The sequence below is a fragment of the Telmatherina bonti genome (genome assembly GCF_933228915.1).
Source record: "Telmatherina bonti genome assembly, chromosome: 4".
NCBI lineage: Eukaryota > Metazoa > Chordata > Actinopteri > Atheriniformes > Telmatherinidae > Telmatherina > Telmatherina bonti.
In genome coordinates this window covers 22,929,748-22,952,281 of record NC_136622.1, presented here as the reverse complement: position 1 = coordinate 22,952,281, position 22,534 = coordinate 22,929,748, and the positions used below count along the sequence as shown (strand labels likewise).

Genomic DNA, 22,534 nt, shown 5'->3' with positions numbered 1-22,534 from the left:
AGTGAGGAAATATGGGTTTGAATATTTCTGCTCTTTATTAATACCGACTGGTGTTCAATTTTACATAGTTGGAAAGCATGATTAGTCACCAATGAAGTATAACTTATACATGTCTTATTGGGATAGGTAACAGTGCTATACATGTGGGTAGTGTCCCTCAAAGATGGCCCCATGTAATATTGTCCTGTTAGTTTTCACTTATATTTTGAGTTGTTTAGTGGATTAAATAATTGCACTATCCAACAGTAAAATGGAAAATGCACACATATTTACCATTTTTACTCTTCATTTCAAACCTTCAAGCACCTCCGTAGTATTTGAAAGATCCATGTTCAGCCACAACAGCCTGAGCCCCCTCCTCATGCAGGTTACCACCCTGGTGACATTTTGGCATGGCATTGTAACTCATTCCTGAACCAGGAGTTGTCACTCTAGCACCTACAGCACACCTGTAACTGATATGCTGCATTGGGATATGGACTCATGATTCCATCCTCTCCACTCCCAGTGTTTCTGTGATGACCCTCTCTGTAGGGGAGAGTGTTGTCATCCTGGAGAACAGAGTTAAGTCTGACATTCTGTAAATACAGGATCATCACAGGCTACAGAATCTTATTTTAATACATCTATACATTAGATGCTAATCAGGTGCCAGACATGCGTCTTTAACTGCCACACACCTCGCAGCACTTTAATCTCAACAAGAATGAATACAAGAACAATATTACAGGGGCTTTTGGCATTTTCTTGAGGTCATTACCAACAATTTTATCTAATCTGCTCATTCCACAGAAGCACAGTAATTACAAACTATACCTGGTTGTAAAGCTGACTGATTTGACTTTCCAACTAAGTTTAATACAACACCAAATGGTATTATTAAAGATGAGTAATTATTGCCAAACACAAATTTATTTAATTTTTGTGTTAAATTTATTCATAATCAAAGATAAAAAGCCACATTGTGGGGTGATTTATTGTCATTGCAAGGGGTATCTCTTGGGTTTTGAAGTATTGCATTTAAACAGATAATAAATAAATTGCATAGATCATCAGACCACTGAAGTGTTTTCCAAACATTGGACGGATGAATAAAAGCATGTGGACACAGTACCAGCTGTGAACAGCCATGAGATTGACTGTAGTTGGTCATTGCCTGTTGATCTTATACACAAACTGAATCTGCATTGCTCTGGCAGAATGAGGTAAGTTAAAGTTTTGAGCACATTTTTTCTTTCTCAAACATTGATCCCAACAGCTTGGGGTTCAACTCTGTAACGATGCATCTGAACCTTACATATTTCATCCATGATCTGAAGTCATGTCATTAAAGTGCCAACATTTGTGACACTGACTGACCTGAAATGTTTAGCAAAATATTAAAGCTTCTTTGACATCAGCACTGAAACCAGAACAAAGTAAGATGCAAACATACAAATAATTTTTTTTTTAAAAAAGGACAAAAACAACAAAAGATCCTATCATCTATTTTGCACTATTTGTCTCACACAACACACTATCAAAAATAAAATCAGAGCCTCTTTGAAAAAAGTATTAATCTTAAAGGCATTATAACAAATAAAAAAAAATTAAATAACAAAAGCTTTCAAAATGAATGTGAAAACCAAAAAATGCAAAAGTCGATGAAGACAAACAGCAATGGCCAATATCTCTTTCCTGGCCATCATAATCAACCATAATAGTGTTTTTACAATGCAGAACAATGATTTACCAGTTTATCTCCATGTCTATGTAAAAGATCTCCATTCTTTAATAACAACATCTAAGTCTTGCTTCAGAAAACAAATTTTGTGGAATTTAGTGGAAACAAGCTTCTGCTCTTGTGAAAGTAATATTGGAAAACGTAACAAAAACACTAGTTGGAAGGTTCAGACCTTTTGGTGTAATATTATTAAAATTGAAAACTGAAATATTACTTGGGTAAAAAAAAAAAAAAGGAAAAAGATATCAACTGAAGCCTAAATGCATGTTTATCTCTTAGTTACAGGAGCCCTGCATGTTATGATCCCTGTTAAGCAACTTTGGAATTTTATTGTGTCACGCAGCTCAGAGTCAATTATTTACTTGAACTCTGTTAATATTACAGTCACATGTAAAATATGTTACTGTGATAAGTGAGCAGAAGATGGACTAAAATAGAACACTTCATGAAATCAAACACTTCAACATTTAACACAAATTTAGGGTATTAGCATTAAAGTGTTGAATTTGAAAGAAATATTAAGGAAAAAACGTCAGGAAAATTAAAAATTAAAGATACTTTTACCAGTTGTATGATAGGGCTAGGCTTGTTCACCGTTGTTATCAGGAATGGGTAGATCTAGTATCGCAAAGTGGTCCTTGCCACCTTGTCCTGTAGGTCTTGCCTATTTTCCAGCTTCAATACACCTGTCTCAAATTTAATGTGTCATTGTGTCGAGCTTAACAACTTGACAGGATGTTGCATCATTTTCATTAGCATTAGTATAAGGATCTAAAATAAAAACTTTGGGGTAGATGATGCAAGATCATGAAGTGCACGCTGGACATGTGGTGAAAAAAAATATCCCAATAAAACAAGACGACTGCAGCGTCTTACAGAACCAGAAAGCTTTTTGTAGGAACAATGGACATTTATATTCCAAACACTCAAATTTGACTACTGCAAAAAGCATTTACAATCTATGACACTTGCCAATGGGACAGTTATTAAGCGCTGGTTCTTGTTACTGTCCTGATTCATAAAAACATGTAAAAGAAATGTCTTTAGTTTTTGAAAATCTTCCAAAAATGTATCTGATAATAGCCATTCACAGTTACAAATGTCAGGCAATCGTTTGCATGCCACTGTTTTTGGAATGCTTCAAATCTTATTTCTTTTATAATAAGAAGTCCTCTCTTGAATTTATCACTTAGAATACTTCTTACCTTTTCAAATTATGATTGTCTGAAGCTTTGTCAAGACTATATGAACTATAATTTATATGAGTCAAGTGCCAGAAAGAAGTGACAACCTCAAACAAGAAGTTTAAGGTTTCAGGCCTGATAAACTTGCCACCATTCTGAGAAAATCTGTCAATCTACATCTGTAATACAAGTCAATAGCTTCAAAAGGACTTCAATCTTTTGTAATAGTTTTACCAGTAAATCAAGTTGGAAACACACCAAAACCAATAATTATGTACAACCTCTACCAAAAAAAAAGAACAAAAAAAAAAAAGAACAGTGAAAACATCATACAAAAAGGGAAGTAAAATCAGCATATTTTTACAAAAGTCTAAACAAAACATGACTCAAAAGACATGTAGTTGAGATGTTCTTTTTCCTGGTTTAATTCCAGTTCCCTGGAGTCATACGAAAGAAGCACATAAATGATGTTCAACAAACCCTTGAAGTGTGTAGTGTGTGTGTTTTTGTCATGACTGTTATCAAAATAGATGCTCCTTATTCTGTTTTTCCTGGTCTCCCCACCACCCTCCAGCTTTGCTTGTTTGGAGGGAAAGATTTTGCTTCAAAACATGAGCTTATAGAAAATATCTCTTTTTTGTTTTGTCCTTGATGTAGAACAGTTCACGCCCCTAAAAAAGTGTCTGCAGAGTCACTGTGCTGCATTTAAGCACTTGGGCCCCTTAAAATACACTCCAGGCTCCAGAGAAAGATCTGACAACAGAGACCAACCAATTAGAAACAAAAGCTGCTGCAGCACATCATTTTGCAGCCAGATTATAGCAGTAAAACAAGATGTAAAAACATACTTAAAGAAATTATTAAACTAACCTCTTCACTTGTTATGCTGGTAGGAGTAGCTTGTGTGTTCTGTGGGTGTCTCTATGGCGACGGGTTGTTGGACGGCACTTTCCTGAGTAAGAGGCAATAAAGATTAAAGTTATGAGTGATTATTTGTTATAATGTTACAGTCTTACACAAATAAAAAAAAAAGAGGTTACCTCAACTGAGATGTTGGTTGCAGGCACTTGGGTGTATGGGGGTATGTAGGCCCCCTGCATAGATGTGTTTGCAGGCATATACTGGAGGGAAACAGAAATATTGATCCCATTAGAAACTAAAACAAAGTTTTCTCAAATATACCTGCTTCTGTCATCCTCAGAAAGGAAAGGAACATCCCATGCAACTCTTTGAAACTTTAAATCCATGCTGGTGAAGTATTTATTTTACCCTAAAATACATCATACGTCCAGGTAGAAGAGAAAGGGTCGCAGCTTTAGTAGTTAAATCTGAATAACAGCTCAATGCTAAACAAGCTGCAGTGTACTTACTGTGCCACTGCTACTCATGGAAAGGTGGCTGAGCTGCTGGGTTAGGGGCCCTATCACTGAGGTTGGTTGGATGGACATGGTGTGGTCCATTCCTGATGTCAAAACTGCTCCCTGTGTGAGAAAAAAAACATGCATGTTGTTGGAAGTGTTTAACACACTATCAAAATTGGTTTGAAACTATTTATAGGCAGCAGATATTAACAGAATATTAAGGCAAGCAGTTTGAAGAGTAAAGACACTCACTGTGGGTGGCATTATGTACGACTGGTGATGCAGCCAAGATGGATTGTGTACCTGCAGGATTTAAAATAAAAAAAAGCATGCCAGTTAATATGGTTATGTTCAATGTAAGTAAAAAATATGAAGTTAATTAGAGAAAAAAATACATTTAGAATATTTTCCCAATTAAGACTTTTTAATAGTCTAACACTATCCCTGTACCTGATAAGTGGACATGGGTGAATGCATATATGGTGCAAGGGAGGCTGGCCCAATCATCCGATTGGGGGTGATGCTATAGGGGGAGGAGTAGAACCTACAGGAAGAAAAAACATTATGAATGACTGCAATGTGATTCCAATTCTCATGGCTGTAAAAAAAGGATCACAAGGATGTAGTACTGACCCATTCTGTAAGGCTGTGGTGGGGTCATAGGTCAGAGTCATCCCTCCCTGGAAGTTATAGATAAAAAGATATGCCATCACAGAGAAGAGCTGTTACCTAGTCAACAGGTCTAAAAAGGCAACAACAATAACAAAACCAAACATAATAAATAAACATACAGATTCCCCATCTCTAGTCCATGGCCGGCCGTTCTGCAGATATTTTCCTTGGCTCTGACGTTTCTTCTGGCCTCCATCGGCAAATTTACACAGCAATGGTTCAGATGGTACTGGACCACAAATAAGAAAAATTGTTTGTTTGATTGTTAATTTTATTGAACCAAGATTTTTTTTTTTTTTAACAAATGGCAGCTCAAGATAAAGATAGATAAAAAAAAAAAAAAAGGAGGAAAAAACAAAACAAACAAACCCACCTGGAACTCCAGGAGGAGTTTTGATATATTTCCCATTGAAATGTTGGATGATGGCTTCACATTTCTCTGTGGACTCCATCCTATATCAAAATGGGAAGAAGTCCATTATTGGTGCAAAACAGCTCAGTTTATTTAAATCCAGGTTAAAGACCCACCTGTTCTCATCTGCATAGGTTTTATTTGAAAGTCTAAGTCTGCACTGTTTCTTTTAAACATGGATTGTTAAATTTGATCATGTTTTTAATACTTATCTAATGTTCTTTCTTTCTCCTTTCTCTTTGTTTTAATATATGCTTCTTGTTGTCTGATGTTTCAATGTCTCTGTAAACTGCAAGTTAAACTGTTCTGAGTTAATAAACTTGACTCGCCTTGCTATAATCAAAACTGCTTCTGGTGACAAGGTATAACTGCAGAACTGAAAACTCTTTAGATTTTCTATCTATGGTTGCCACCAGAGGGCTCACTTGCACTATTTAATACTAATGTTGAAGTTGTTTTGGACTTCAGAAGTGACTTTTACTGACTTTAGCCAGCTACCCAAATACAAGTGATTAACTACCCAGAGTTTCTACCTGGCAAATCCCACTCCTCGGCTGGTGCCATTGGCATCGCGAAGGATTCGAGTGGAAATGGCCTGACTGAAGGGCTTCAGCATGTTCTCTAGCTCCTGCTCATCCATGGACAGGGGCAGGTTGGAGATGTACAAGTTGGTTGGGTCCTGCTCCTGTTGCTGAGCAGAGGAATTTCAATCGAGGAATTAATGAATTAGCACATTAAGAATACAGAGCATTTTATTTTCTAATATTTGCATGATCATTGTAGTTTTACAAAGTGAAATTCATATAAAATTAAATCAAAATTCAACAGCATTTCATACTAAATAGCAACATAACATACTTTACATAAATAATTGGGAATTTCTAAAATACACAAAGAGCAGAGACCATAAAGAGTTTTATAAAAAACAGCACAGGAACCTTAAAACCGACCCTCAGTGAGTTATAAGGGAATTTTTCCAGTAACTTTTGGGAACGTCTGAATCTGAAATGCTGACAGGTTTTTAAGCCTTCAACAGACACTCATTGAAATACTTGGAAATTTACATTTCTAACCACAGAAAAGTGTTATTAAAATATTGGTGGATATAACAATACTTTAAAACATAGATACTTTTCTCTAAAATAAGTTATATAATAAGTGGTCAGCACTAAGTTTTTTCTCACATCTTTATGCTGAAAACTGATCTCAAAGACGTAGCTGGGATATAGTCTGATCTTTGATGATTGGTGTGGAGAACTCTGTGGTTCATGATGTCAGGAACTTGCATGAGAAATTTTGTATGTCCAGTGACGTATATAAATTTTGTCATTTGCCCAATAAAGGGTTCGAAGTTTGTTTCAAGACAAGAGAAAGGGTAGAGAAGCAGGAGGTGGATTTAATTTAGGCCTTGACCTGAAACAACAATCAATGACATTGAAAGCATTGCCCAATTTCCCAAATTACTTAATTAATCTGTACAACAAATAGTACAACATCGTCTTTGGCAGGAAAAAAGTGGAAGAAACGCTATATAAATAAAGTTGAATTGAATTAAATTGAAGAAACCCCAGAGCAACAAAGGAGATATTTTTCTTTCAGGATAGGCAATAGACACTGTGCACATACTGCATCGCTCTTATCATGCTATTTACATAAGGGCAGAAAAAAGGCCATTTTGTGAGATCAGCTCCTGAAGAGGCTGAAAGTGCATGATTCAGGTAATGTGATATCAAAGCATAATTAGATGTTGGCTCTTCATGTATGGATGGTCTCAAACGATGAAGTGCCGTCTCTTGGTTATGAGAGCAGTGACATTTAAGACAAAGATCTTTATAGAATATCTAAATAGCTGTGCTATCGTTATGACCTTGTTCCCTGGGTTATTATAATAATATGTCACTTACATTAAAGCTGTTATATTCATGTGATAATCGTGACCTTGAATATAAGCACAAGTTCTTGAAAATTTTACCAATCCAAACCCATCCAAAGACAATCACAGGAGGATTGAGGATATTTTTTTTTTCTAACTTGCATAACATCACACTGAATCACTAGACTACTTCCCTATAGTAGGTTTTTTTCCTACTTAGGAGCTTTATTCATTTGATTGAGAGATGCATAAACCATCTCTGGGTTCAGCTGTGTTATCTGATCCTAAATCACAGAACCAGCAGCAGAAAAATATCTCACTGGCTGCGATGCGCGGGATTGCGAGAACACAAAAAAACACACAGTTTGGAAATACTCCTGCAACGCTTAACAATAGAGGTGATTTAGGCATCTGATCAGGTTAAAAAACAAAAAAAAAAATGTCTAAAAAACCCACCAGCATTAAATTAATACCCACTTCCATGATATTTATTATATGTAATTTGTACCTGTGGTTTTGGGGGAGTATCGCCCCGTAGCAAACCCTTCTGTTAACTGTGACGTTGCCCAGGTGGTTTGGTCCACTTGAGTGAAGTGCAGTTTGAACACAAACTAAACAAAGGGTGTGAAGGGGAAGGTGTAAAAACTATAAGAAAATTTCTGCCCACTTGCACCAAATCCCCTGGAATATCCTGGTGTGAATGTCCCCTAGAAAAACGTTCTTACACATTGTCGTGGTTTGTTTTTCTTGTGAGCTAGTTTCTTCTTTCCTTCATACCCTCCCTCAAACAAATCTAATTCATCCTACACTATCTTGTAAGATAACCAGTCTGTATCACCTTCAAGCCATCATGCATATTCATCGTCCATGATGTGATTAAATTCCAGTAAATGCAGTGTGAGTTCATTTCCATCCCATGAATAATGCATGCGTAATCCATGCGACCTGTGATGAAGGTGATTTCTCCTTCAGCTTTATCGCTGCGACCTGTGATGAAGGTGATTTGTCCTTCAGCTTCCTCCCTTTCAGTCCCAGAGAACAAGCAGAAGAAACCTGCTGCAGGTTTCAACTGTGAATGAGTCAAACTGAGTCAGGAAAAATTCTAATGCAAACACAAGCCTTGTTGTAAGACCTGACTGCTGGGATGACTGAAAACATGATATTTGTGAGCGAGAAGCCATATGAATGTCAGTGATCCAGCTTAAAGTGAGATCAGCTTCCCAGGGTGTTGGTGATGTGCGTGTTGGTGAGCGTGTACCATAATCCGGTAGAGGCAAGGCTGCTGAGGTGCATGTGTGATTGTTATGTGCACTGTCTGTGTATGTGTGCTGACAGGGCGGTTGGCTGGGCACTGCGCCCTGCTGACTGGGGAGCTGCTCAGACACTGAGTCAGATGCCATGAGGGAGAACAGACAGCTCCTTTGTACAGGCAGTTCAGCAAGCAGGCCCTGGGACATGCTCCCCAAACACCATCACCACTACCAAGGACACACAGGTACCTGTGTGCATCCATTGGCTCTTATTTATGCAAAGACATATTCTTCAGTGCATTAATACCCTTGAAGGCATTGATTTAGACACATATCCACACAGTTCAACACACATACACACACACACCCAACAGACGACACAACTGATGAGCTTAATATCAGAGTTGCAAAAAACAGAAAAAAAAAAATATGAAGTAGTGTTCTGACTTTATCCTAAGAAATTTGTTTGGCTGCTCCTTGCTTGAAGAATTGTTCTTCTCTGCCTTTGTCTTAAAAATACCCCAAGGGTGTTGTTTCGGATTTAAGTAAGGTGACTAAGGAAAATTTCCTGTGGCTTTCTGTGGCAGTGAGTGTTGCATCACAATTAAGCAGCGATATTTCTCCACTCGTATTTCTGGAGACTCTTTGTTGACACTCATTTTACTATAATCACATGCATTCATGGTCTCATATGTAATGAACTACTCAACACTTTACGAACTCATAAAGCTTCATTTCATCACACTCCGACCTTTATGCTTTGGAGACTGTCGGAGTTATGGGAAACATGTTGATGCCATTTAAGTCCAAACAACTAATCTTGGTCTTAATAAATGTTTTCTTGTCCTCTTGAAATGTTTAACCTTTCAGCTTTATGTGCAAGAGCATGACTTTAATTTTCTCATGTAATCCATAGTTATATGATCTATGCTGCTTCATTAAAACTGCCGAAGCCGTCACAGAAATGTGTAAATCCATTAATAACTCCTGTGTAAGTCTTGAGCATGTGCCCATCTGTTTTCAAAGCAAGATTATGGAAGTAACCTATTCTCCCTAGTATTCTTTCCCATCTTTTGCCAGATTCTAAAATGTAAATTTGGACACAGTCTATGGATTTAAAACTAAGAAAGTTCATAATTGTACTTTCTCTCTCATAAATATAAATATTATGCAAAAAATATCAATTGCAATCTTTCAAGTGGTCTTGAGCAAAGGTTTTTCAGATTTACTGAAGATTTACTGAAGTTTTTTTTTCAGCTACTGGATAGGTTCTTTGTACCTCACTGTTTTCAGATATCTTTTTTCTTTGTTTGTTTGTCAAGTCACACATGGGTTTAGACAGTGTTGCGTCTAACCCATGACATATATCTAATCAAAGAAATTGTGCGCCTATGCATTTGCGATCAATGGTGGATTCTTTATTGTTGCATAAATTTTTTACTTTGGTGCTACTTAGATGTTACAAGTAAAGTTACAAGTCAAGTATTTGTTTTGTTTGTTCAAAAGAAAAATACCCCACCTGCACACATACAAATAAAGTAATCAACTTTTCAGTTTAAAAGTTTATTTCTTTATCTTACTTTTAAACTTTCAGTTTAAAATGTATGTGATATTACACAGGAGTGAACTCTGTTCCATTGAAGACTGCAACACATTTAAAAATGTCTCATATTATTTTAGATTAATTTTTTTTAAATTGACTATTGAACATGATTTAACCTCAAAGCAAATTGTAAGAAATAAACCTTCTAAATACTGACATCTTAAGTGGGGTTCTTACCTTGGCCATCTGAGCCTGCACACCGCCTGCCTTTAGTGCTGTCACTGCTTTCTGAGCTGAAGCTGGACAGTCAAAGTCCACAAAACCATAGCCTTCAGGAATCAAAACATACAAGACATACAAGTTATGACAATAAGATTAGTGGTGTTTGAATCTGTGACCATAGATGTGAACTTAACTTGTCCACAAAAGGCAAATCAAGAGTTATACAACACTTCCCATGATACATCATACCTGTTCGGCAGATAAAAAGTGAAGCACAACAGTAGAAAAAAAGCCCCAATATAAAGTTGGGTTAAAAAAAAAAAAAAAAAGGCAATTTCCATAAATATAAGCAAACACCTTAACACACTGTGGTTGTTATTATTCCTATGTACTGTACATTCTCTGTTTGAGACCGATCTGGATTTCAGGCTGGCCCGCCAAACACACGCACTCTGCTTTTATGAAACCACATTGCTGTATATTGTGCCAAAAGAGGTCTGGTATTTTCCTGAAATAACCACAAATTGTGCAGAGAAGATATCACCTTGATGATAGCATGTGCCTTTCCAGAATTTCAATATAAACATCTGCATCAATGGTACCTCCACACATATGCAAGTCACCCATGCTGTGGATTCTGATGGATGTGATCAAGTGTACTGAGAACCCAACCACAATAGAAAATTTCCAATCTGAAATGCTCAAGGTGGAATAGGGTGCCAGGCCAAAAGCTCTGCTGCCCATTCGTAATGCCTCTGCATTAGGTAGAACCGTTAATCTACTGATCATATAGTGTATAAACTTCATTTTCTTTAATAGTGTTGCTGGTATCAAATTATTGAATTAATCAAAGGTTTTACAAGAAGAGATATAAGAAGACACTGGTTGCCTCTTACTCATGTCTGATGAATAAAAGTTCTCATTTAAAATGTATTACTTGCTGCATTTCATAAAACTTCACAAATTTTCTGGAACTGGAGACTAGAATAAAATGTTCTTACAGCCTTGGTCAACAATTTTCCATTTTCTTATGCTTTTACACCTCACCTTTGCATTTGTTGGTTGTCTTGTCCAAGATAGCTTTGGTGGATACAATTTTCCCATACCTGAAAAACAGTAAGATTTACACATGTGGATCACTATTGCACTATGTATGGAGAATATTTAAGCACAAGCACACATTACATTTCTGCATGGCAACCTTACTGAGACAATGTGGTTTCTCTCTTAACTTAATACACACACTGTTGGTCACAATTTAATTATATTTCACCCAACACATTCTGTGCAGTGGCACTGGATATAATTATCCCATCCGATCATAAATCATACGCTTAAGGAAATCTTTCAGGGGAAATGGTTAAATTAAATGAGAGTAATGTCCTGTGGGTCTCTGCATGCTACAAAGACCTATAGATTTCCCATTTTTTATTCATTCTAGCTCATGCATAATATTGACGGGGACTCTACCTCAAATGGAATCAACATGATGTGACAATTTGATAAAGGTGAATTTCTCTGTTATCTTTTTAAGATTTCATTACAATACATTGTGAAAATATGAGTCCTGAATTTTCTACTCAGTTTAGGGGATGTAGATAGAGTAGCTGAATAGGACAAATAGTACCTGACTTTGGCAAAAGCATCTGTGCAGCAGTATCTATCAGCACCCATCTCTCTAGGCATGTTCATGCAGTGTAATCTGATACGCCTTTCTTTGGCTGTCCTGTCCAATGCTGGCTCCAAGCCACACTCTCATTCTGCAAACCAGTTTCTCTCTAGGCTGCATTCTATCCTCTACTGGGTCTCAGTTGCAGTGTAGCACGGCAACACTGGTTCATGAGAAGTCTGAGCAAGAGAAGTTACTTTTAAAGAAAATTTAATTGATATAGATGAGGTTATGACCTAAAATTTTAATATTTCCGTTTATCTCTTGGATTATGGCGAGATGGAAATTAAATCATAAAAAATAACTAATGTGAAAAATATTTTTCTCCACAACTGCTTTGGTTAAAAGCAGACTAATGTCTGAACATAACTAAACATTATGTGAACATTATGTTATCTTATTAAATTGAATTTTTTTGTAAATCATCATCTAGAATAGATCAACTTAAGGTTAGTTGTAATATGCATTTGACCTCTTATAGAAAATTATTCTGTCATGGAACATTCTGATGTCAAGTCTTAAAATAACAGCCAGTTTTCTTAGTTGATAATATAGCAATTATCTTTTGATATCTGTGTTCACTTTTTAGTGAATAGACAGTGATTCAACCAGCCGACCACTTGACATTATATTCATGTTATGAGTTCTTGCTGTTAACTTGTTACTCATATAGTGGAGTTGCTGAATTGTGCTCAGAGGTCTTGGTCTTTGAAATGCAGGACAAAAAGAGGGGCCAGAGACTCAGCCATGTGTCACATCTTACAGGGTCAAACCTACTGTCCATCCATTGCCAATACCAGAGATAAGGCCAAGGCCCAGCGCAACAGCAAAGCACCTAGAAAGAAAACTGAAGCAGCCAGAGCCAGAGATGGAGAACCAACCCCCATCTCTTCCTCTTATCCCTCACTCTGTACATAGTACATCTCACTGGTCGTATAGAACAATTCTGTGTGGGGGAGGGGAGCTTTGGGAGTCCCATTCTGGTAATGTGAGGAGATTTACTGTACAAACTGAAGTTTGGAAAGTCCAATTCCTTCCACGAGTTATCTTTCTTCTGCTGTAAATCCTCATGTAGAAGTAATCCCTTATTTACAACTACTGGATACAATATCTTCCTTCACTCTTGTTTACCTGAAAATTACTGCTGGTGGTAATGCACCCTGCTGAAAGGCAAATTTCATGCAGTGATTTTATCTGCTCTGTAAAAGCAGAAATATGAGAACTACCCCCACAGAACACCACCTGACACACAAACCCTGAACTCCATTCACTCCTCCCCCTCTGGTTCGCTACATCCTTACCCTCTACCCCCTATGCCATTGCCCTTGTTTGTCTTTCCCTTTCCCCTGGGCTCGCCATTTCCTGTAGGGTTGGGCAACCTTATGTGAGCCATATCTTCCAGACAGCTGTAAAATAGCAGGCCTCACCCTCCCACCCTCCCTTATTCGATCTCTCCAGCCTCCTTTCCCTCCTTTTCTCTTTACTCCTCCTCTCTCCTCTGGTTCTCATCACCAGGCTCCACAATTCAATTATGTAAAAGCAGATCATTCATTTCAGCCCTCGGTGTTTTGATGTCTTCCACTGAAGGCCTAACAAACATATCAGATGGATTTGATGATGGTGCTGTTTAATGTTCGATTGCATGCTGACCACAATAGAGTTTTAGAATGGTTACAATCATGCTGATGTGCAACAGTGTGATATTTACAGAGTGGAATATGACTCTAATTTGGATGACAAGGTCTGACTCTCATCACACTGTGTTATGAAAACAACAGAAGCATAGATAAATAATAAATCATGTAGTGTAGCATTTTAAAAAGGGAGAAGTGAAACAGTGAACGATTTCATTTAAGAGGGTTAGACTAAACATTTCGTATCTAGTTGTAATAAAGTCTGCGCTTAGCTTTGCCAAACTGAGAAGTCTTTGTTTGGAGCTTAGCAAATGTTGTTTTTTCCATGAAGCCATCCCATGATGAATCTGAAAATGGTTTAGATGAAAATGTGACCCTCTTTTACATTAGATGGATAGCTTTCTCATAACTGTAAGAAAGCTATCCATCAACAGTATTCGGCCAAACTAATGTGCAAACCATTCAGCCTTTCAGGCATCACTCAAAAAAATCGTAATCTGCTCCGCTCCTCTAACCAGGTTCACATTCACAACAGACAGTCAGGGAGATTTACTGGGTGTTTAAGAAGACGGTGGAGCAATTGGTTTTTGTGTGACTTACGGCTGACAGAGTTTGACCAGATCTTGGTCTGTGGTTCCTGGGTGGAGGCCACGGATGTAAAGGTTGGTTTTGCTGAGCTGCTCTCCCCCAGCGCTGTTGCTGCCATTGCTGATGTGGTTGTTGCTATTGTTGTTGGTGTTGGGGCTCGGAGGAGCCATTTGATGGTTGGAGGGGGACACATATGTCTGCTGCAGAGCCAACAGGAAGTATAATCAGATTTGAAATGGTACACTTACACACAGAGAACACACTGGCATAAACCCACACGTATAAACTAATGGGTTAGTTAACTGGATATGAAACGGCAATCCAGCCAGATGGGGCCGTGGAGTTGGAGCAAGCCGGGAAGAGAACAAGGATATAAATAGAAATTTATTGCTTAATCACACAAGGTTAGGTGGGATGAGATAGACAATAAAAAAAGAACGAATCTAAGAAAAATATTCTATTGGTCAAAGATAGAGTGAAAATCATAAAAAACAACGATAGTTTGATTATTTATTGCTAAATTTATCAAACTGCTTGCAAGCGGTTCCATTACTACACAGACTGGAGAACAGTGGCCCCAAGACTGAAAGTTCAACTGAATGGCACATCGCTCTGCCTTTAGGACAACAAGAGAAATCTTTACTAATAAAGTAAAGAATACATATTTCAGGACCTCTGTGTCTGGATATGTCATACACAAAACACACTGTTTATCATTGAAGGTATGAACAAAAAATACACATTGCTTGTATATGATCAAATATTATAATGCTATACCACAAATTATCAATAGAAATTCTAATCTAGTTTTTAATTTGTATACCTGTTTTGAAATCAGTATTTTGGGAGGAAAAAAAGTAAACCACATTACATGAGAGCATGGAATTACACGGGAATAATAAATTCCATTTAATGAAAGATACACCTCTAAATAAGCGCATGAGTAAATCCCACTCACTTAAACATTGACAAACTAATCTATCCAGAAATGATGTACTTCATCTAAGTTGTCTGTCAACAGACTTTTCTCATTGCAATGAGATAGAATGAGTGTCTCTTATTGCCACCATACAATGAGATACACTCATATGAATTATAATGAAAAGAAAACAACAGATGGTGAACTGACAAAGACAAAACAAGCTCACTTTGTTATAATTACAATTAAATAAATCTTTACACACATGCACCATTTTATGTCTATTTGTGAAAATATTTAAATTAACCCAAATTTATGAGCTAAACCTGGGACATTTGTTCACCATGTTAGCCATGTGCATGTTTATGCAAAAGTCATTCATACTGACAAAGAACACAAGGTTATCACACTGTGGGCACATGCATATTAAAGGACTGGATGAGTCAAAAGTTTATAACAGTAAATTTTACACATTGTGTCAAGTTTAAAGAAATTAAGTTTATAAAGCAAAGCAGATGCAAATTTAAAGATTACATGTATTGTGTTTTGTTTGTTTTTTTTAACAAATGTTGAATTTATTACAATAATGGCAATTGTACGTCTGAATTTTGCTGTCTAAATTTTAAAGAATAATGACAGTATTCTCTAGTATAATGTATAATAATTCATTCATTCATTCATTTTCTAAACCGTTTAATCCAATTCAGGGTCGCGGGGAAGCTGGAGCCTATCCCAGCTGGCTTGGGCGACAGGCAGGATACACCCTGGACAGCTTGCCAGTCCATCGCAGGTGTATAATATGTATTATAATGTCAATAATAAATCCAAATTCTAAATATCATTATAACCTGATGTATACTCGTGTATGGTGTAACAGCAGAATACATTCAAGTTTAATTAAAATAAGTGGAAGCCGTAGTGATTCTTGTACCTTTGCTCTCTAGCTATCTCATATTTTTCAAACTATAGTGCGATCAGTCTTTAGAATCTGATGGCTGTCTTTTTAACCAAGCTGGGAAAATCACCATAACTCACAGAGTCCATTCATCTGAGTCTGCTTTTCTAATCTTCCTCTCTTATTTAGTAGCAGCAATACACTATTTGTCCACAATCACACGCTCATCTTCTGCTGACTTCACAGCATGCCCACCACAAAAACTATCAGGTGTGATATACTTTCAGAGGCTTGGAGAGATAGAATCTGACAGGAGACCAAGTCCAGGCTGAGTCTTGCTAGTGAGGCCTGTCTAATTGGGATTTGAGCTTGTTAGTGGAAAGTGCTAATCCCTCTCATGTGCTCTCTAGTCAGAAGGTAGTGTCTCATTAAGACTGCTCCGCTAGGCTTCATTTGAGAAGAGGATGGCATGGAGTCAGGACTGTATCTGCACCAGCGTCAACTCAAGGGGTTTGCCATCCATGTACGGCAAAGTCCAAAATAATGATGCAGTCACATGCAAATATGCATGCAGATGAACACAAATAGTAAAGAAGGGAGGGTCAGGAATTATAACAAAAGTATTGAGTATGAACCACTGGTAAACAGATCTAATAGACTTGCAACCTGCAAGACAACCCGTCTGTATAGTCTATGCTCAAAACCTCTTGCCATGTCATTGACTGATTGATTGATTGTTTGATTGGTGCATTCATTCATTCATTTTCTATACCGTTTACTCCAATTCAGGGCTGCAGGAAAGATGGAGCCTATCTTGGCAATTAGTAGACGAGAGGCAAGGTATACCCTGGAGGGAATAGAGGTGATGCCTGGGCGCCAGTCCATCACAGGGCCAACAAAGAGAGAGTTAGGAAATTGATATTCCTCATATTTACTACTTTTCAGTTCTTATACCTGTTTATATTTAACACACACATATATATATATATATATATATATATATATATATATATATATATATATATATATATATATATATATATATAACATCCTCTGACTGAAAAAGAAGTGGGTATACTCTGTATACCTGCGTATACCCTGGACTACACCATTGGTTTCACTGATGTGATACACATGAACATTGGATGAAAAATAGGGAGTGTTAATTCTCATCATTATAACATATCTAATTGCCTCTGTCAGGAGGAGATACCATAGTAGTGGCTAGATAAATGGGTATACTCTTAATTTCTGCCGCATGTTATTTTTCTTGACCAGTAAACAATAAAGAGTTTCTGTTATAAGCAATAACAAACACAGGGATACTAAAGTGTGGTTTTCAAGATCGACGATCCTGCAACTTTTAGATGCATCCCTTCTCCAACAAACCTTCATCAAAAATCCTAATTCCCTCATCTGCATGTTACTCAGCTCTGCATAGGCCTGGTAATAAGTCATTCATTTGGTTCAATTGTGTTGGAGAAGGTTTGCATTTAAAAGTAGCAAGAGAGTAGATCTCAAGGACTGAACTTGGGCACCCCTGCATTAACTTCTACTTTGCATTATTTATAGATCCAAAAATGACAAGTATGGTTTACACATTGTCAGCTATGTTTTGCTGGTGTATAAGCATAGGCATTAGTATGAAAACTGAAGCTAATGCCAGAACTAATTTAATAAAAAAAATTAACTTCCAGTACTTAACTGAATCTGATGGCCACATGAGAGGATCTAGAAGTGGGTATACTCTACAATAATAGAAAAAAAAGAAAAAAAAGACAGATTTTTTCAAAATACCTATTACTCTGCACCACATCCCTGCTTGCTATCAAAGTTTTTGTTTGAAGCTTCAAATGCAAACAGTTCTTATATCACTGTTGCATTTTGCAACAGTAATAGTAGAATGATAAGACAGTTCTTTATGTTATTCCTTTGGCTGTACAAGAGGAATAATTACAATAAGTGGCCTACAGCACTGTGAAAAGAACAGGAGTGTGTTCCAGGCACCAGTTGAAGACTGATGAGGTGATTACAGTGGGAGGGAAGAGAGGTGATGCCAGTAGTGCAGGTGACTCAAGGACTTTTTAAGATGAACAGAACAATGAGGGTAAAAGAAAACAGGATGTGGCCCCAGCTGTGAAGTGATACCATAGCCATCTCACTTTTAAATGAAAACTCTCTCTGTAATAATAGCAACCTTTTGTTCAGCTTTTGTCCATAACATTAAATTATTCCACTAGTTCTAAGACTATAAACATTTGGTGCCCAAATCAGCCAAAGAAAACAAATTGCATGATTCTGATGAAGCATAATACTTCATTGTTTTAATGTACTGCAAAGTAAAAAAAATGTGATCACTATCATAAACATAACATTATCATAAAGAAGCATTTCAATAATTCAAAAGTAAATGTAAAAGTTAGTCATAAACAAAACAGTTTGCTCTATATCATGCAACAACCAAAGCAAAACATAAGTGTGCGGCTTACATACAATTAAAAAGAACATCTTAAATGTGAGGTCCTACCTGTTTGACTACAGAGACAGTGGGGAAGATCATAGGAACAGATCCAGTTTATTTATATTAAATCTCTGCAGCTGTTTTGTGTGTGTGTGTGTGTGTGTGTGTGTGGGGGGGGGGTGGGGGGGTGCAGGACAGGAAAATTAAAAAAGGAAAAGTGTTGAAAACACTTGATGTCTTGTGGCTCAGAGGCGAGACCTTCCTTTCCCTATTTTTCTGACTCAATCCACTTTCAACCCAAAGCAGAAAAGTCTGTTTTCAACTGAAATCAAGGTATGTGAAACACGCGGGAAGAAGGAAAAAAGACCAGGAGTTAATGGAAAGCAGAGGAAAAAGGAGGGGTGTCTCTTAATCCTTTTCTTCTCTCCGCCCTTTTTCTCGTAGTAAATGACACAGAACAGAGGTTACCACTTGAAGATGGATTTACAAGATTTCCCTCTGTGTGACTTTGGCTCTGTGACAATGTCTGTAACAAGTAGTGTATGCACGTCTTCATTACAAAATAAAGTTGGTGTTTGAATAGCCCCTGGTGAAGAGAACACAGTCTGAATTCAGGATTCCAGGAATTCCAGGTCCTTAATCTGAGAAATCTGAATTCCTTCCAGCTGTGAGGCAGTGGATGGAATGACACAAGCAAAGAGGGATGTGTTTGGGTTCAGCTGTTTTGGATGTTGGATGAAGGCTAACAGCCTTTCATCATCATTTTAAATTTGTATTAAGAATTACTTTTCTGAATTAAATATTATTTAATAAATTTACATCCTCGACATAAATTATAATTTCTACTATTCTGTAAACGATATTCCATCATCTCAATGTAAAATCCATTTGATCTGCTCAGTAAAAGGGACCGAAATTAGACAATTTCATACCGTTAATTATTCATAGCAGTAAACAGACCAATCAATATGATAGCCTTTTATAATATTTCCGGCTTAAAGTCATCGTGCCTTACATCTAGATCATATCCAGTATGGATGCAAAACACATCTAAACAGATTTACTGCACAGGATCTACGACTTTCCTCTTCTTTTTAATGAACCCCCTCTAATCATTTTAAAGGGGTGGGGCGTATTGCTACGCGTAAAAGAGAAAGAAAACTTTACTAATTTGGGTCCAATTTGAAGAAATACATTTAAGTAAAAGCGTAATTACTCCCATTCATCATGAAGTTCACTATAATATTACTTATTAGCTTATTAGTAATACTGATCGCATCTATAGCAAATTCGTAAACTGTACTGTGCGCAGGCTGGATGTAGGAAGGGAGCCGCGACCGTGTTGGAACAAACGAAAGCAAACTGAACTAGTAATCCACGGAAAACAATGTAACAGGCCCAGTTAAAGTTTCTAACAGTGTGAAAACGACGCGGGAAAAGCCCAAAACAATGACAGCAACAGCCATCAAGCGAGTTTAAACGTCGCCAGAGATCCACTTTCAAGGACACTGCAGCTTAAACAGCCGAGCAGCTTTTTAACTGGAAGAGGCAGAGCTCGAAACAACCCCGCATCGAAAAATTAGTTACTTCCACAAACACATGATAGAAGTGGCTGCGCCGTAGTTATTTACCTTCTTGTTGTTTTTGCCGGGGTAGTCGTTATAATGGTTGATTCCTGTCCTTGGCGGCACAGAGAGCAGCATTTTTACGCGGCGCTGTGTCCGGAGGAGCGGAGTCAGCTGACGTCAGTCCGGGAAATTCAGCCAGGAACAGCGGTAGTGGTTTATGGCAAGCCTCTCCACGGCACTCTGATGGAGTCTATTCGCTGCCTGTGTGATTTATTTGTTTTTAGTGTGCTATGCTGAAAACATCACAACACATGCACCTTGAGAGATATTTTGCGTTAACTTCTCCCGTTTTGAGGTTCTGTTTAATCATTTTACAACGCAAGATTCTGTCAAAATGACATGTAGTTTCTTATTTCTAATAAAAACTAAAGCTATAAATTAAAAAGGATTATAAACTGCCTTAGTGTTTTAAGTGATAGGCTAGCTCTGTTTTAGTTTGGTGAGGTGGAACTTGCCATGTAGCTGGGCTCTGGGTAGACGCCTCTCTGTGTACACTGTCTGCCAGTTGCCATGCTCAGTGACCAATGAATTTGTAGACACCAGGTAGGCAAGTGAGTCAGGCTAGTTGGGAATAGATTTAAGCACTCTTGAGATAATAAATATACAATACTGTTAAATACCATGTAAAGTAAAGGGAGCTGAGGACACAACTATGTCCACTATGACACAGCTAACTGTGTTGGACGTTGAGCTATGTGAAGTCTTATTGTAAGAAAATTCTATATCCAGCTGTAACATACAGCACTCAGGCCTATTCTACTTAATTTAATGAGCTTAAATGCAAAAGTAGTATTTCTTTGCCAGATGTATGAGAACAGAGTGAAATATAGTGAAGACTGCATCCTCTGTGAATCAGTGAGCTCGCATATATTATAACTTGTGAGGTTCCAAGTAAAGTAGGTTGTTGTTTCTAATCTATTGCATCACTAGTTTTTAAAGCAGCTGATCAGGATGAGGACAAGTACTAATCCTAGTCCTTTAGTTAACCCAGTATGATTTACTGTTTGGAAACGTAAGGTACAACTGTGTGTGCTGTAGTATTTGACTCCAGTAGACTTAGAAAAATATATTCCAGTATTCCCACTAAAGCCCTGGGGGAAAACAATGATTAAGACCCTTTGTTTCCTAGCAAACTTGTGGTTCCATTAGTCACATCCTGTACACTTTCAGCGGAACTTTGAGCAGCCAGTTTTAGTATCAAGCTAAATGAGGAAGAAACTGAAACGCTTCGGAAGTGATGAGAAATCGATCACTTATTTGTTCCCCAAGTATGAAGAAAGTGTGATTTACACTCATGTACTTTCGCATTAATATCTAGAAATTTTCTAAAACTCTTAAAATTTTTATATTTGTTCAGAAGAAAGGGCACTTTTTTTAAAATAGTTCAAAATATCTGAAACAATTTTTGCTTTAAAACCAGTTAACATAAGAAAGATTGACAGTGTTAATAATCAGACATTCAAATGAAAATTTCAGTAAACATACAAACAGCATGGGACAAATCAATGTTTTATTGCTTATTCCTTAAATAATCATTTATATTTTCAGTCATTACTTTGTGGTTTTTTTTGTTTGTTTGTTTTGTGGTTTTTTCACATCGTTTGTGTAAATCTATGCACCTGGGACATAAAGTTTGAACGTGAAGATTCCTCTGACTGTATTGAGTTGAGGCATTTTACATTATGGCAATCATAAGTACATAAATACAATAGAGTTACAGTTAAGACCAACAACACTGAGGCTTGAAATGTTCATCTTCTTTTCAACAAGAATCCAGATGATAGTAAAATGCAATAGCACTTTTTACCCCCCCAAAATATTTTCTTTAGTTGAGACCACTGATTGATGTTGCATCAATTATAATGAGTGGAAAGTTGTGCCTTATTTTTCACACACTTTCTTAAACAAATTTTGTATGCCTATAAAAATTCTTGATGTAGTGATTTAAAAAAGTTGACAGTGAAATTCTGAAAACAAGGATATGCACTTCATACTGTATATACTCTGTACTGCAACACGATTGCAGTGAGTTCTTTGTGCTCCCTGTGTACATTCCTGTAAACAAGATTTTGGGTCATTTCTTAAAATATTTCAGACTAAAATTTGTACACCTCAGGACATAGTTGTGATTTGCACTGGTCTGATGATGGAGATAGAGGACAGAAAACAGCATTTCTATGGTGAATACACAAATGCTTTGGACTGCACCGGTACATATCGTTTTAAAATATTATGTAAAATGTTTATTTTTTATGATATTATCAAATGTGTACAGAGACCTGGCTTCAGCCTGCAAATGGCGTAATGGTATTTTCTACACACATGCACATGGGATTTCATTCAGATTTCATCATGATAGTGTAGTCATAAAGCAGAACAAAGAGGCTCTTCTGAATTCATAATCATCCTCTTTACTTCCCAAACACATAAGTGCATACAATGTTAGACCATGAGCAATGCATTGGTTGGATTTGCCTAAAGGTAACAATATTCTGTGTTG

The 22,534-nt window shown here is 37.1% G+C and overlaps 1 protein-coding gene across 1 annotated transcript; it reads right to left on the bottom strand.

Moving 5' to 3' along the window:
- Positions 1-3,278: 3,278 nt before the first annotated feature.
- On the bottom strand, positions 3,279-20,125 carry LOC306755242 (RNA-binding motif, single-stranded-interacting protein 2-like). The gene is made up of 14 exons (XM_079239560.1): positions 20,038-20,125; positions 14,144-14,331; positions 11,288-11,346; positions 10,256-10,347; positions 5,886-6,043; positions 5,314-5,393; positions 5,060-5,169; positions 4,902-4,948; positions 4,719-4,812; positions 4,521-4,571; positions 4,278-4,388; positions 3,948-4,028; positions 3,778-3,859; positions 3,279-3,660 (listed from the first exon to the last, which is right to left on the bottom strand). Exons 1-13 carry the CDS (start codon positions 20,107-20,109, stop codon positions 3,782-3,784), a joined length of 1,221 nt encoding a protein of 406 aa, XP_079095686.1. The 5' UTR covers positions 20,110-20,125; the 3' UTR covers positions 3,279-3,660; positions 3,778-3,781.
- Between the last annotated feature and the right edge of the window lie 2,409 nt (positions 20,126-22,534).